The sequence below is a fragment of the Heterodontus francisci genome, chromosome 15, assembly GCF_036365525.1.
Source record: "Heterodontus francisci isolate sHetFra1 chromosome 15, sHetFra1.hap1, whole genome shotgun sequence".
NCBI classification, from domain to species: domain Eukaryota; kingdom Metazoa; phylum Chordata; class Chondrichthyes; order Heterodontiformes; family Heterodontidae; genus Heterodontus; species Heterodontus francisci.
The window spans coordinates 41,953,344-41,968,617 of record NC_090385.1 but is presented as its reverse complement, the minus strand read 5'-3'; the positions used below and the strand labels follow the sequence as shown (position 1 = coordinate 41,968,617).

At 42.6% G+C, this 15,274-nt stretch overlaps 1 protein-coding gene across 6 annotated transcripts in view; it reads left to right on the top strand.

The window, feature by feature from the left end:
* Nucleotides 1-15,274, top strand: part of LOC137377617 (phosphatidylinositol-binding clathrin assembly protein-like) — a 168,900-nt gene that overhangs the window by 81,369 nt on the left and 72,257 nt on the right. For all 6 annotated transcript variants that reach the window (XM_068047452.1, XM_068047451.1, XM_068047456.1 and 3 more), the window contains exons 7-9: nucleotides 4,762-4,868; nucleotides 5,043-5,084; nucleotides 11,670-11,755. In XM_068047452.1, the coding sequence (XP_067903553.1) occupies nucleotides 4,762-4,868; nucleotides 5,043-5,084; nucleotides 11,670-11,755 (235 nt within the window). The remainder of the gene's footprint in view (nucleotides 1-4,761; nucleotides 4,869-5,042; nucleotides 5,085-11,669; nucleotides 11,756-15,274) is intronic.

Here is a 15,274-nt window from a genome sequence, read left to right as displayed (position 1 = left end):
TGCGAGAAAATGCCGGACGAAACCTCTCCTCCTTCCACTTTCAAAAAGTCGCGCCGAAGCTTTGACGCATGCGCAGAGGCCAAACTGGCGCGTACCCGAGGAAGACGAAATAACGCGATGACGTCATCTGCGCATGCGCAAAGCGGTCCTGGTAAGCCGGACCGCAGCGCATGCACAGTGATGAGACTGTGTGCGCATGCGCGTACCGCGTCATCTGCGCATGTGCAAAGCGGTCCTGGTAAGCCGGACCGCAGCGCATGCGCAGGGGGCATGAGACCGTCTGCGCATGTGCGCACCGCGGCGCATCCTGATGACGTGTGCGATGACGTAGCGTTGTCATGAATTACTTTGTATTTTTAAAGCACTGTTCAGCCACATTGTGTATGTCATAAGATTATAAGAAATAGGAGCAGGAGTAGGCCACTCGAGCCCGCTCCGCCATTCAGTAAGTGTGGCTTTAACTGCACTTTCCTGCCCCATAACCCTGGACTCCTTTGTAGATCAAAAATCTGTCAAACTCAGCCTTGAATGTATTCAATGACCCAGCCTCCACTGCTCTCCACATAGTTCCAAAGATTAATAACCCTCTGAGAGAAGAAATTCCTCCTCATCTCCATCTTAAAAGGGTCACTCCTTGTTTTGAAACTGTACCCCCTATTAGTTTGAGATTCCCCACCGGGGGAAGCATCCACTATGTTTCAATAAGATCACCTCTCACTTTTCTAAATTCCAATGAGTATAGGCCCAACCTGCTGAAACTTTCCTTATAAGACAATCTCATCATCCCAGGAATCAACCTAACGAACCTTCTCTGAACTGCTTCCAATGCTGGTGTATCCCTCCTTAAATAAGGAGACCAAAACTTTATGCAGTGCTCTAAGCGTGGTCTCACCAATGCCCTGTACAGTTGTAGCAAGACTTCCTTACTTTTATACTCCATTCCCCTTGCAATAAATGCCAACATTCAATTTGCCTTCCTAATTACTTGCTGTACCTGCAAGCTAACTTTTTTTTTGATTCCTGTGCAAGGACATCCAGATCCCTTTTGTGTACCACAGCATTCTGCAGTCTGTCTCCATTTAAATAATATTCTCCATGGTTTTTATTTATTTATTTATTTCGAGATACAGCACTGAAACAGGCCCTTCGGCCCACCGAGTCTGTGCCGACCAACAACCACCCATTTATACTACCCCTACAGTAATTCCATATTCCCTACCACCTACCTATACTTGGGGCAATTTACAATGGCCAATTTACCTATCACCTGCAAGTCTTCGGCTGTGGGAGGAAACCGGAGTATCCGGCGAAAACCCACGCGGTCACAGGGAGAACTTGCAAACTCCGCACAGGCAGTACCCAGAATTGAACTCAGGTCCCTGGAGCTGTGAGGCTGTGGTGCTAACCACTGCGCCACTGTGCCACCTTGTTGAAAGGGAAATCATGTGTAACCAATTTATTGGAGTTCTTTGCAGAGGTAACGTGCTGTGGATGAAGCGGAGCCATCCAAGTCATTAATATAGATCATAAATAGTTGGGTAGGCTAGGCTTGTATCCGCTGGAGTTCAGAAGAGTATGAGGCGACTTGATTGAAACATATCTGGTCCTGAAGGGTCTTGACAGTAAAAGTGGGAGAATCTAGAACTAGGGGGTCACTTTAAAAATAAGGGGTCACCCATTTAAGACAGAGATGAGGAGAATTTTTTTCTCTGAGGGTCGCGAGTCTTTGGAATTCTGCTTCCACTCCCTTTTGAGGAAGAGAGTCTTTATATATTTTTAAGACAGAGGTAGATAGATTCTTGATGAGCAAGGTGAAAGGTTATCGGGGGGGGGGGGGGGCGGGGGGGTAGGCGGGAATGTGGAGTCGAGGTTACAATCAGATCAGCCATGTTTTCTATTCTTTGCACCAAAGTGGACAACCTCACATTTTCCCACATTATACTCCATTTCCCAAATTTTTTCCCACTCACTTAACCTGTCTGTATCTCTTTTGCAGACACTTTGGTGTGAATTTTGTAGGCACGCTGTACATCACAGCGGCGCACGTTGAAATCTGTGGCCTTCAGACCCAGAAGCTCCGCGGCTGAGACCCTGTGATATTTCAGGGGCTCATTTAAATGGAGGTGGCGGAGCAGCCGTCTCCGATGACATAGAGGGGGCGGCCGTTCCATCCCCAGCAACAGCGTCCAGCGCCATTTTTAAATGTTTAAAGAGACAAGGTTGTGAAAAAAGTGAAATAAAATGTTATTAACATTTCCAATTTCCCCCCCCCCCCCCCCCAATGAATAATCCCATGATTTTTTTGGTCATATCCTCCCCCACCCCCCCCTCCAAAAATGAGTTTTCACTTATGACCTCCCCCCCCCCCCCCCCCCCCCCCGACCGCAATTTATTCCCTTTGACCCTAAACCCCTTCCCACCATCTCCGCAATCAATAAAAAAGGGTTTTCCCCGCTCTCTTCCCCTACCCCCCCCAACCGCCCTGATAATTTCATTCCTCACCCTCCTCCCCACAGTGTCACACCTTGGAACCCCATACGGCGTACCGAATGTACGCGGGTTGCGGCCAGTGGCCGTAAAATTGGCGTAGGACGGCCGCTGGGACCAGGCAAGTTAATTAGCATTTGTTTTTAATTAATTTTAATATTTAAATGAAGGCCCGCCACCAAGCGGCAGGGATGCTGCACTGAGGCCTCGCCACCACCGGTAAAATGAGGCAGGGTCTTCTCTGCATCGGAGGTCCTAGCGGTCCGCTCCTGCAATTATTTTACCAGCTCCCTCCCACCACGAACTCCACCGTCGAAGGGCTAGTAAGTTTCAGCTCTTTGTGTCACCCTCATAACTTGCTTTCCTACCTAACTTTGTATCGTCTGCACATTTGGCTACAATACACTGTCCCTTCATCAAAATAATTAATTTGGATCGTAAATCGTTGAGGCCCCAGCACTGATCCCTATGTAGGAGAATGGTGGGGATATGGTAGGGAATATGGGGTTAATGTAGGATTAGTATAAAATGGATGGTTGTTGGTCGGCACAGACTCAGTGGGCCGAAGGGCCTGTTTCAGTGCTGTATCTCTTTTATTAAAAAAAAAGAAAAAATGTCCCATTTATCTTGACTCTCTGTTTCCTGTTAGCCAGTCCTCTAGCCATGTTGATATATTACCCCCAATACCATGAGCTTTTATTGTGTGTCGTAACCTTTTTATGTGGCACCTTATAGATTGTCTTTTGGAAATCCAAATTACCCTATATCTACTGGTTTCCCTTTATCCACCTTGCTTGTTACATCCTCAAAGAACTCTTGTCAAACACAATTTCCCTTTCATAAAACTGTATTGACTCTGCTGATTGCATTATGATTTTCTGAATGTCCTGCTACTACTTTAATAATGGATTCTAGCATTTTCCCAATGACAGATATTAGACTAACTGGCCTATAGTTTCCTGTTGTTTTTGTCTCCGTTTTCTTGAATAGAGGTCTATACTATATTTGGTATAAAATGTCCAGGGTTTCTTAAGCAATGATCGAAATATTAAATATGGTAATCCTTGGGATGAAGGTAAAAGAGTAATCACATAACTCAAGTGGGGCGGCGCAGTGGTTAGCACCGCAGCCGCACAGCTCCAGCGACCCGGGTTCAATTCCAGGTACTGCCTGTGTGGAGTTTGCAAGTTCTCCCTGTGTCTGCGTGGGTTTCCTCCGGGTGCTCCGGTTTCCTCCCACATGCCAAAGACTTGCAGGTTGATAGGTAAATTGGCCATTATAAATTGCCCCTAGTATAGGTAGGTGGTAGGGAAATATAGGGACAGGTGGGGATGTGGTAGGAATATGGAATTAGTGTAGGATTAGTATAAATGGGTGGTTGATGGTTGGCACAGACTCGGTGGGCCGAAGGGCCTGTTTCAGTGCTGTATCTCTTTTATAAAAAAAAAAAGTACATAAGTACATAACTCAAATTTGTGCCAACTGGAAATGATCCTTCAGGATTTTTGCTTTGGCTTGTACCTTACAGGGATTTGGTCTAAACTTCAAACCACTGAAAGTGAATGAAATTCTGAGTCACTAAGCAAAGTTACCTCTTGCATGTCAAGGAGGAAAAATATGGTACTATTAGCTGTTGCACAAATGTATACTGTATTCTAAAGTTCTTATTTTTGAGTGATTTATTTTAAACAAGGTGCTTTATTTAGCCATTTAAAAAAACATTAATTTGATTAGAACCAGATTCAAATGAAGGCGTGTGTCACTTTTCAGTTGTGAGCAGGTAAAAGGTGAATGTGGTTCATCTTTTAATGTTTTTCGGACAAACTAAAATACCTTCCAAGCTATTTCGGTACTATTGAATATCTCTGAAGTGTCTACAGAAAATTGATGACCAATGCGACATAGTGTGTTGTGTATGTAAAATCTCCCCGGAAAGGTGGACAAGTCTTTATTTCAGGTTTTAATCTGAAGAAATTATACAAATTGTATTTTTGGAATGTTACTGGTCTTTTTTTTTAAAAAGAAAATCGCACGCTGAAAGCTTTTTCTAATAATTTTGACAGAAACATTGTAGATAATTAGGTGCATTTTATTTCCTGTTTTCATGCATTGCAATGGTTCTGACTGCAGCTGCTTTAAAAACAAATACGGTCGCAGGTATGGAAAAAATGTATTTTCAAGAATTTAAATGAGGATTTTTAAAAAGCCTTTTATGTAATGATTCTGATTTTCAAAACTTATTCTAATGCTTTTGTGTTGATTATGTTCTTCCAGAGAAATACTTTGATATGAAGAAAAACCAGTGCAAGGAGGCCCTGGACATCTATAAGAAGTTTTTGGCCAGAATGACTAAACTCTCTGAATTTCTCAAAACTGCAGAGGTGAATATGCAGTTCTTGTCTGTAGTCCATTTCTCTGCCACCCCGCCCCCCCCCCCCCCCCCCACCCACCCTTTTCCTGTATATGAAGCATTTCTGTAAGCATGCAACTCACTTTCCGTTTTTATTTACTTGCCACTGCATGAAGTAATGTGAACTTTTTCTTTGTTGACACAGCAAGTTGGAATTGATCAGGGTGACATTCCAGATCTTACTCAGGTCAGTGTACATATCATTTAGCTTTATCCATTTCCCAACTCCTGGGTTTTAAGTTTTCTTTTTCTACAGAGAGCATGGGTCTCTGTGTATACATGATTTACACATGTATATTTTGTGTGAATTCAGTTTTGTGCCTGTATACATTGTTCTATATGAAGTAGTGCTGAAATGTTGCCATGTGCCTTAAAGGGAAACTGATTAATATATTCTAACATTGAACTTTTTAAACTTTCTTAATCTATATTCCAGATTTGGCTTGCTGATCCCTGGTTTAGAATGATTGTGAATTCAGTGTACTTTTATCTTGCTTCCATTGGAGAGCTTGATATTGTCTGTAGTGCCCAAAGAGTATCTAAATTGAACATTTGTTGTAACTTTTTTATGCTCCTTGCCTTCACCCCTCTGCTCAAATGCCAGGATAATCAGAATTGTAGATTCTCGTTTGGTATGTTTTTTTTGTGTGGGGATGGTGCTTCTTTTAAATATCACCCTTTTATTTCAACCAGTGTGTTCAATTAGCAGTTGAGTGAAAATCAAATTCAAATTCTATGTTACTGCTAGAACTTAAGAATGCTTCTTGTTAAACGGAGCATTAGATTGAAGAAAAATAATGCAAACCTGGGCAATGGGTTGGCCATGTGAATGGACTAAATCATAATATGGATGAGCACGTTCTGTTGATACAGGACAACATCAGTTCCTTATCCATGAATGGAGTTCTGTGTAGATTCTTTAAATCAAGATGAGGAGTTATGTAGACAGTACATGGCAAAAAGAATGAGTTCAGGAGGTTAGTGGTTGGACGATGCAATGTTTGCACTATAAATGTTTGTGGATTTTAGGAGAAAATTAAAATTGAGGGAGATAGAGTTGCATAGGTCCTGGCGTTGTTAGGACAGGAGAGAGTGGTAGTGAACTTTAATTTCCTGTGAGTTGAAAGCTGAGGTGCATTTAAATGTCCACAAACTTCTGCATTTGACATGGATTCTAAAATTTGAAGTGAGCATAACATGAGACGAAACCAACTGAAATTGATTATGATTTGCATCTGTTGCATTTTGGGTAACAGTTTTGTGGTGCTGTGCCATGTCGAAGGATGCCGGCTCCAAGTTCTGATAACTCAAAACAGGCTGGTCGTCATTTTGGCTGGATTTTAAGGGAAAATATTCATCGTTCCTCTCAAATAGCAAGTTGGTAGTCCTTGTGTGTGCATTGGGTGAAGGCAAAATCAGGTCTTATGCTGACCAGCTGTTTAAATCACATTATGTCTAGGCAATCTCATGAAAGGCCACATGGGCAAAATGTGAGAGGTTCACAGTTCTCACTGTGAAGCTATCCTGGCATTAGTATACATCTACAAGGGATAATAGTGTTCCGAGCTATAATCATGCGCATTTCCTTTTTAAATGCTAATCTTCAAAGTCATATTGAAGGCAGATAACTGCATCTGTGGTCCAAAATTGCATGCATTAGCACAGTTACTGAATAATGCATTCACTATTTATTATCTCTTTGGGCTCTAACTGCTTGCTGAACTACTGACTCTTTATCTGATTGCACTTCTGTGAAGGCACTTTTAATGTTAAGAGCCACATATATTAATATATCTTCTGGAATGGACGGGGGAAAAAATTACCATGCAAGCATGCCAGTTGTAAAATTGCTACTGATGCAGGGTATAAATTAAAGTGGGATTGTTGGTTACCTAACACTAATTAGGTTTATTCCATACTATTTGCATGTTTTTGATTGCTACATTCTTGCTGTATTTGTATTTGCCTGTACCCAGCGTGCATGTCTCCAATAATAAGACAAATGGGCATCTTTTGGACCATTTCCTAGATCAAATGGTGCTAATTGCAACTTGAACACAAATAGTTTGCATTAAGCTTCTTTAAAAATACAAATTTACCACAGAAAGCCTCAGTGATTAGAATTAGAATTAGAATATTACAGCGCAGTACAGGCCCTTCGGCCCTCGATGTTGCGCCGATCATCTGACCTACACTATTCCATTTACATCCATATGTCTATCCAATGACCACTTAAATGCCCTTAAAGTTGGCGAGTCTACTACTGTTGCAGGCAGGGCGTTCCACGCCCCGACTACTCTCTGCGTAAAGAAACTACCTCTGACATCTGTCCTATATCTTTCACCCCTCAACTTAAAGCTATGTCCCCTCGTGTTTGCCATCCTCATCCGAGGAAAAAGACTCTCACTATCCACCCTATCTAACCCTCTGATTATCTTGTATGTCTCTATTAAGTCACCTCTCCTCCTCCTTCTCTCTAACGAAAACAACCCCAAGTCCCTCAGCCTTTCCTCGTAAGACCTTCCTTCCATACCAGGCAACATCCTAGTAAATCTCCTCTGCACCCTTTCCAAAGCTTCGACATCCTTCCTATAATGCGGTGACCAGAACTGCACGCAATACTCCAGGTGCGGCCTCACCAGAGTTTTGTACAGCTGCATCATGACCCCGTGGCTCTGAAACTCGATCCCCCTACTAATAAAGGCTAACACACTATATGCCTTCTTAACAGCCCTATTAACCTGGGTAGCAACTTTCAGGGATTTATGTACCTGGATACCAAGATCTCTCTGCTCATCTACACTACCAAGAATCTTCCCATTAGCCCAGTACTCTGCATTGCTGTTACTCCTTCCAAAGTGAATCACCTCACACTTCTCCGCATTAAACTCCATTTGCCATCTCTCAGCCCAGCTCTGCAGCCTATCTATGTCCCTCTGTACCCTACAACACCCTTCGACACTATCCACAACTCCACCGACCTTCGTGTCATCCGCAAATTTACTAACCCACCCTTCTACACCCTCATCCAGGTCGTTTATAAAAATGACAAACAGCAGTGGCCCCAAAACAGAACCTTGCGGTACACCACTAGTAACTAAACTCCAGGATGAACATTTGCCATCAACCACCACCCTCTGTCTTCTTTCAGCTAGCCAATTTCTGATCCAAAGCTCTAAATCACCTTCAACCCCATACTTCCGTATTTTCTGCAATAGCCTACCGTGGGGAACCTTATCAAACGCCTTACTGAAATCCATATACACCACATCCACGGCTTTACCCTCATCCACCTGTTTGGTCACCTTCTCGAAAAACTCAATAAGGTTTGTGAGGCATGACCTACCTTTCACAAAACCGTGCTGACTATCGCAAATGAACTTATTCTTTTCAAGATGATTATAAATCCTGTCTCTCATAACCTTTTCCAACATTTTACCCACAACCGAAGTAAGGCTCACAGGTCTATAATTACCAGGGCTGTCTCTACTCCCCTTCTTGAACAAGGGGACAACATTTGCTATCCTCCAGTCCTCCGGCACTACTCCTGTCGACAATGACGACTTAAAGATCAACAACAACGGCTCTGCAATCTCCTCCCTGGCTTCCCAGAGAATCCTAGGATAAATCCCATCTGGCCCAGGGGACTTATCTATTTTCACTCTTTCCAAAATTGCTAACACCTCCTCCTTGTGAACCTCAATCCCATCTAGCCTAGTAGTCTGTATCTCAGTATTCTCCTCGACAACATTTTCTTTCTCTACTGTAAATACTGACGAAAAATATTCATTTAACGCTTCCCCTATCTCCTCTGATTCCGCACACAACTTTCCACTACTATCCTTGATTGGCCCTGTTCTAACTCTTATCATTCGTTTATTCCTGATATACCTATAGAAAGCCTTAGGGTTTTCTTTGATCCTATCCGCCAATGACTTCTCGTGTCCTCTCCTTGCTCTTCTTAGCCCTCCCTTTAGATCCTTCCTGGCTTCCTTCCTTCCTTCCACCCCTCCCACCCCAACTTCTACTTCATTTCCTCAGCTGAATGGGATTCACCATTTCTGCTGATGGGCATTTCTGCTGCACTGTGACCAAAAGATTATTAAAAATATAGGTCTACTTTACAGAATGATTGATTCCATTAAACTTCCATTGATGTATTTGTTTATCATGCCCAACCTGCTTCCAAAGAACATGTAAACAAATTGTCTCCCATTTATGGTCTAAGATGCCAGCCCAAGGGTATGTAATAATTATATGTTTTCAAAATACTAATCATAGATGCAAAGCATACATTAGTATTCTGAACATTTCTTTCATTGTTTCACGTGAAAAGGTATGTGGGTTTTTTGTGTTTTTTTTTTGTGGTGGCAAGAATGAGGGGCAAGGGGGAATTAAAGCAAATTTCTGACCACGCATGCATTCTGATTTTATTAGGTTACTATTTCATGCCTTTGGGCCACCTTTGAACTCAAAATTGAAAAGTCCATTGCAAACACTGTCAAATGAAGAAAATGTTATTTTTGGTTGTATTTGTTGGATCCTGAGTAGACTACTCAGGCAATATATGTCACACCTATTAGTTTTCCAAACTGTAGTTTATCTCCTTTCTTCAGTGAGCAGATAAGCAAGTTACTTTCTCCCATATCTCCTTTTAAGCTAGGTGTGCCACTTTTCGTGGATGGTTTTCCCTCCTGTCAAGGAGCTTCCTTGCTTCTGCTCGGTTTCCATGGTGGTGCGATTGAGACTGGAGCGTGAGCATATCTTTAGGGCCTGCCACTTCTCCAAGGCTCAACACTAGAGATATAACTATTAGGCTGGCCTTTTTCCATTCAGCACCACTAACTAGCACACATCCTTATGACAATTCCACATAATGTAGATGTTTCGAAATGCTTATGTATGTATGCTCAACAGACTAAAGGTTGTGTTTCTAATGTTAACATAGTTAAGCTGCAGTTCATCTTGATAAGGTCCCACATGGGAGATTGGTTGAGAAGATAAGAGCCCATTGGATCCAGGGCAATTTGGCAGATTGGATCCAAAATTTGCTTAGTGGCAGGAGGCAGAGGGTGGTGGTCGAGGGTTGTTTTTGCGAGTGGAAGCCTGTGACTAGAAGTGTACCACAGGGATTGGTGCTGGGACCCTTGCTGTTTGTAGCGTACATTAATGATTTAGATGTGAATATAGGAGGTATGGTCAGTAAATTTGCAAATGACACGAAAATTGGTGGTGTTGTAAATAGCGAGGAGGAAAGCATTAGATTACAGGACGATATAGATGGGCTGGTAAGATGGTCGGTGCAGCAGCAAATGGAATTTAATCCTGAGAAGTGTGAGGTGATGCATTTTTGGAGGACTAACAAGGAAATGGAATATACAATGGATGGTAGGACCCTAGGGAGTACAGAGGGTCAGAGAGACCTCGGTGTACTTGTCCATCGATCACTGAAGGTAGCAACATAGGCAGATAAGGTGGTTAGGAAGGCATATGGGATACTTGCCTTTATTAGCTGAGGCATAAGAGCAGGGAGGTTATGATGGAGCTGTATAAAACACTAGTTAGGCCACATCTGGAGTACTGTGTGCAGTTCTGGTCGCCACACTATAGGAAGGATGTGATTGCAATGGAGAGGGTGCAGAGAAGATTCACCAGGATGTTGCCTGGGCTGGAGCATTTCAGCTGTGAAGAGAGACTGGAAAGGCCAGGGTTGTTTTCTTTAGAGCAGAGAAGGCTGAAGGGGGACCTGATTGAGGTATACAAAATTATGAAGTGCTTAGGGAAAAAAGTTTCTTCCTATCTTAGCGGAGGGGTCAATAACCAGGGGGCTTAGATTTAAGATAAGGGGCAGGAGGTTTAGAGGGGATTTGAAGAAAAATGTTTTCACCCAGAGGGTGGTTGGAATCTGGAACGCACTGCCTGAAGGGATGGTAGAGGCAACAACCCTCACAACATTTAAGAAGTATTTAGATATGCACTTGAAACGCCATAGCATACAAGGCTGTGGGCCAAGTGCTGGAAAATGGGATTAGAATAGTTAGGTGCTTGATGGCTGGCACAGACACGATGGGCCTGTTTCCGTGCTGTATACCTCTGACTCTAAGCACACTTCCAGACTAAAATTTAGTGTTCTGGCTGTCCATAAACTACCAATTTGCAAATCTTGCATTTAATAAGCAAGCTGTGGAAGAAATGTTCAAACATACCTGTCTTAAGCTTAAAATAAATAAGTGTACAGAGGATTAAACACAAAAACTAAACACTTTATACTTGGATTGGGAAGTCTTTTCAATAGGAGTGACGGGAGTAATCAGTGCATAGAGCCTCACCTTGTGGTTTATTGGAGAAGTACATTTTCCTTTATTAACCCAGATATAGCATTCCTACTGCATTCGTTAGATTTCATTTAATGCCACTGGCCATTGTCCTCCCAAGAGAATTTTTTTTTTTTTACTTTCTTGTATAAACTATTTAAGACCAGAAAATGGCAGAAATCCAATTTATCATGAACTTTTTTATTTGAAAAGCCTGATCTTCAAAGTGATCTTAAATGGATCAAATTACCTGTTTTCTTCACAATGCCAGTGCAAATGTTGTATCATGGTGTTGACTTCTATCTGGATCTCATTGGGGAAAGTAAAAGGAAGCTTGCAGAGGCTCTTTGCTGTTTATTCAGCACAAACACAGAAATGTTGAGGGTTTTAATAAAATGGGGGTAAGTGCATTATACCATTAAAACTAATCTTTTTGGTTTCTTAAATTATCATTACAGGCACCAAGCAGTCTCCTTGAAGCATTGGAGCAACATCTAGCTTCATTGGAAGGAAAAAAAACAAAAGAATTCTCTGCAGCAAACAGGTGAGCATTGTTATATTAATAATACTTGCATTTAAATAGTGTCTTTAATCTAGCAAAGTATCATCATGGAGTTGTAGAATTTTACAGCACAGAAACAGGCCCTTCGGCCCAACGTGCCTGTGCCGAACATCAAGCAGCCGGCCTAACTAATCCCATTTCCCTGCACTTGGCCCGTAGCCTTGTATGTTATGGCGTTTCAAGTGCTCATCTAAATACTTCTTGAATGTTGTGCGTGTTCCTGCCTCTATCACCTCTTCAGCCAGTGTGTTCCATATTCCAACCACCCTCTGGGTGAAAACATTTTTCTTCAAATCCCCTCTAAACCTCCTGCCGCTTATCTTAAATCTAAGCCCCCTGGTTATTGACCCCTCCGCTAAGGGAAAAAAGTTTCTTCCTATCTACCCTATTAATGCCCTTCATAATTTTGTATACCTCAATCAGTTCCCCCTTCAGCCTTCTCTGCTCTAAGGAAAACAACCCTGGCCTTTCCAGTCTCTCTTCACAGCTGAAATGCTCCAGCCCAGGCAACATTCTGGTGAATCTCCTCTGCAACCTCTCCATTGCAATCACATCCTTCCTATAGTGTGGTGATCAGAACTGTACACAGTACTCCAGCTGTGGCCTGACCAGTGTTTTATACAGCTCCATCATAACCTCCCTGCTCTTATATTCTGTGCCTTGGCTAATAAAGGCAAGTATTCCATATGCCTTCCTAACCACCTTATCTACCTGTGCTGCTGCCTTCAGTGATCGATGGACAAGCACCCCAAAGTCCCTCTGACCCTCTGTACTCCCTAGGGTCCTACCATCCATTGTATATTCCATTGCCTTGTTAGACCTCCCAAAGTGCATCACCTCACACTTCTCCGGATTAAACTCCATTTGCCACATCTCTGCCCATCTTACCAGTCCATCTATATCGTCCTGTAGTCTAAAGCTTTCCTTCTCACTGTTTACAACACCACCAATTTTTGTGTCGTCTGCGAACTTACTGATCATACCTCCTATATTCATGTCTAAATCATTAATGTACACTATAAACAGTAAGGGTCTCAGCACCGATCCCTGCGGTACTCTACTGGTCACAGGCCTCCATTCACAAAAACAACCCTCTACCATCACCCTCTGCCTCCTTCCACTGAACCAATTTTGAATCCAATTTGCCAAATTACCCTGGATCCTATGGGCTTTTACTTTCTTAACCAATCTCCCATGCCGGACCTTATCAATAAAAACATTTTTGATACTGAGCCACAGAAGGAGATATCAGGACAGAAAACAAAAGAGTTAGTTTTTAAGGATGATGAAGGGTCACTGACCCGAAACGTTAACTCTGCTTCTCTTTCCACAGATGCTGCCAGACCTGCTGAGTGGTTCCAGCATTTCTTGTTTTTATTTTAGTTTTTAAGGAGCCTTTCAAAGCAGACGAGAGAGAGGTGGAAAGATATAGGGAGTGAATTTAGGGCAAGGCAGCTGGAAACATTGCATCAATGGTGAGACAATTAAAAATGGGGATGTGAGAGGCCAAAATTGGAGTGCAGCGATCTCACAGGCTTGTGGTGCTAGAAGAGGTTACAGAGGTAGGTACGGGCAAGGCCATGGAGAATTTTTTTTTTTAAGTTACAGGGATTCTAAAATTGCAGCACTGTTGGGTTGAAAGCCAATGTAAGTCAGCAAGCACTTAGGTAGCGGGTGAATTACGATACAGGCAGCAGAGCTTTGGATGAGCACAAGTTTATATAGGTGGGAGCCTGGATAGGAAAGCATTGAAATATTCAAGGCTAGAGGGAACAAAGGCATGCATGAGGGTTTCAGCAGCAGATGAACTGACACAGGGTAGGAATCGGGAAATGTTAGAAGTGAAAGTAGTCAGTCTGGTGATGGAGCAGCTATGTGGTCAAAAGCTCATCTTTGGGTCAAGCACAACACTGAGGTTGCTAGTGGTCTGGCTGAGCTTCAGACAGTTGCCAGGGATAGAAACAGTGCTCGGGGAATAAAATTGTGGTGGGAACAAAGATGATGGCTTAAGTTTTTCCCAATGTTGAGTTGGAATAAATTTCTGCTCATCCAACATTGGATGTCAGACAAACAGTGTAACAAATCAGACGGTGGAGGGGTCAAGAGAGGTGTTATTGAGATGGAGCTGAGTGTCATCAAAGTACATGTGGAACCTGATCTTGTGTTTTCGCATTGATCACTGATGATATTGCTGAGGGACAGCAGATAGTTGAGAAATAGAAGGGGGTAAGGTTAGATCCTTGTGGGGACTCCGGATATAATGGTTCAGGGGTGGGAAGAGAATCTGTTGCAGGTGACTTTCTGGCTACAATTCAGTTGATAGGAATGGAACCAGGCAAGAGCAGTTCCACCCAGTAGGAAGATGGAAGAGTGTTGTTGGAGGAGGATGGTGTGGTCAGCTGTATCGAAGGCTGAAGGTAGGTCGAGAAGGATGAGGAAGGATAGTTTATCATGGTCATAGTCACACAAAATGTCAGTTGTTACCTTTTGTGGTGTCCGTCGTGTAGGAATTGGAAGTGAAGAGAATTGTAATGTAGCATTGTATCAGAATGAGTTGTCTGACTAGAGTTCTGGAAAAACTGGTCACTTACAGCGTGTGATTTTGGGGGAAAGGATGGACGATAATAGAAGAAAGGTGCTTTCATGCATAGTGGTGGGGCGATACTGAAAGTAATTAGGTAATAACCTTTAAAATACGTTTCAATTATAAATTAAGTCAGTAGACAAAGGATTTGCTGAAACCTTTTTGGTGTACAACCTTAAAATCTAAGCACTGAAGTAGAAATGTTTAACCACTCTTAAAAATCAACTCGCGTTAAAGGTGGTCAGCTGGGAAGACCAGGCATCAAAATTGTTTCTGGAGCTCTCCTAATTGCTTACTGCATAAAATCACTACATAACAAAAAGACATACACACAAGAAATAAAAACAAAGTGCTGGAAATACGGAACCAAGACTGACTGCATCTGTGGAGAGAGAAACATAGTTAAAGTTTCAGGTCTGTGACTGTACTCTCTATTGAACAACCCCAGTTTCTCAACTTAACCTTGTAGCTAAAATCCCTCATCCCATTCTGGTAAATCTTCTCTGCACCTGCTCAAAGATGCTCACATCCTTCTGAAAGTGTGGTGACCAGAACTGGATGAAGTACCCCAGTTGTGGCCTAACCAGAGCTGTATAAAAGTTTGGCATAACTTCCCTGCTTTTGTACTGAATACCGCTATTTATGAAGCCCGAGATCCCATATGCTTTGCTAACTACTTTCTCAATATGTCCTGCCATCTTCAAAGATCTGTGCACATGAACCCCCAAGTCCCTAAGTCCCTGCACACTCTTTAGAAATGTGCCGTTTAGTCTATATTGCCTCTCCGTATCCCATTATCTCTCACCTTTATTAAATTCTGTCTTCCACTTGTCTGCCCATTCTGCAAGTCAATCTAGGTATGTCCTGTTGCAGTCGATTTGTATCATCCTCATTGTCTGCCACACCTCCACGTTTGG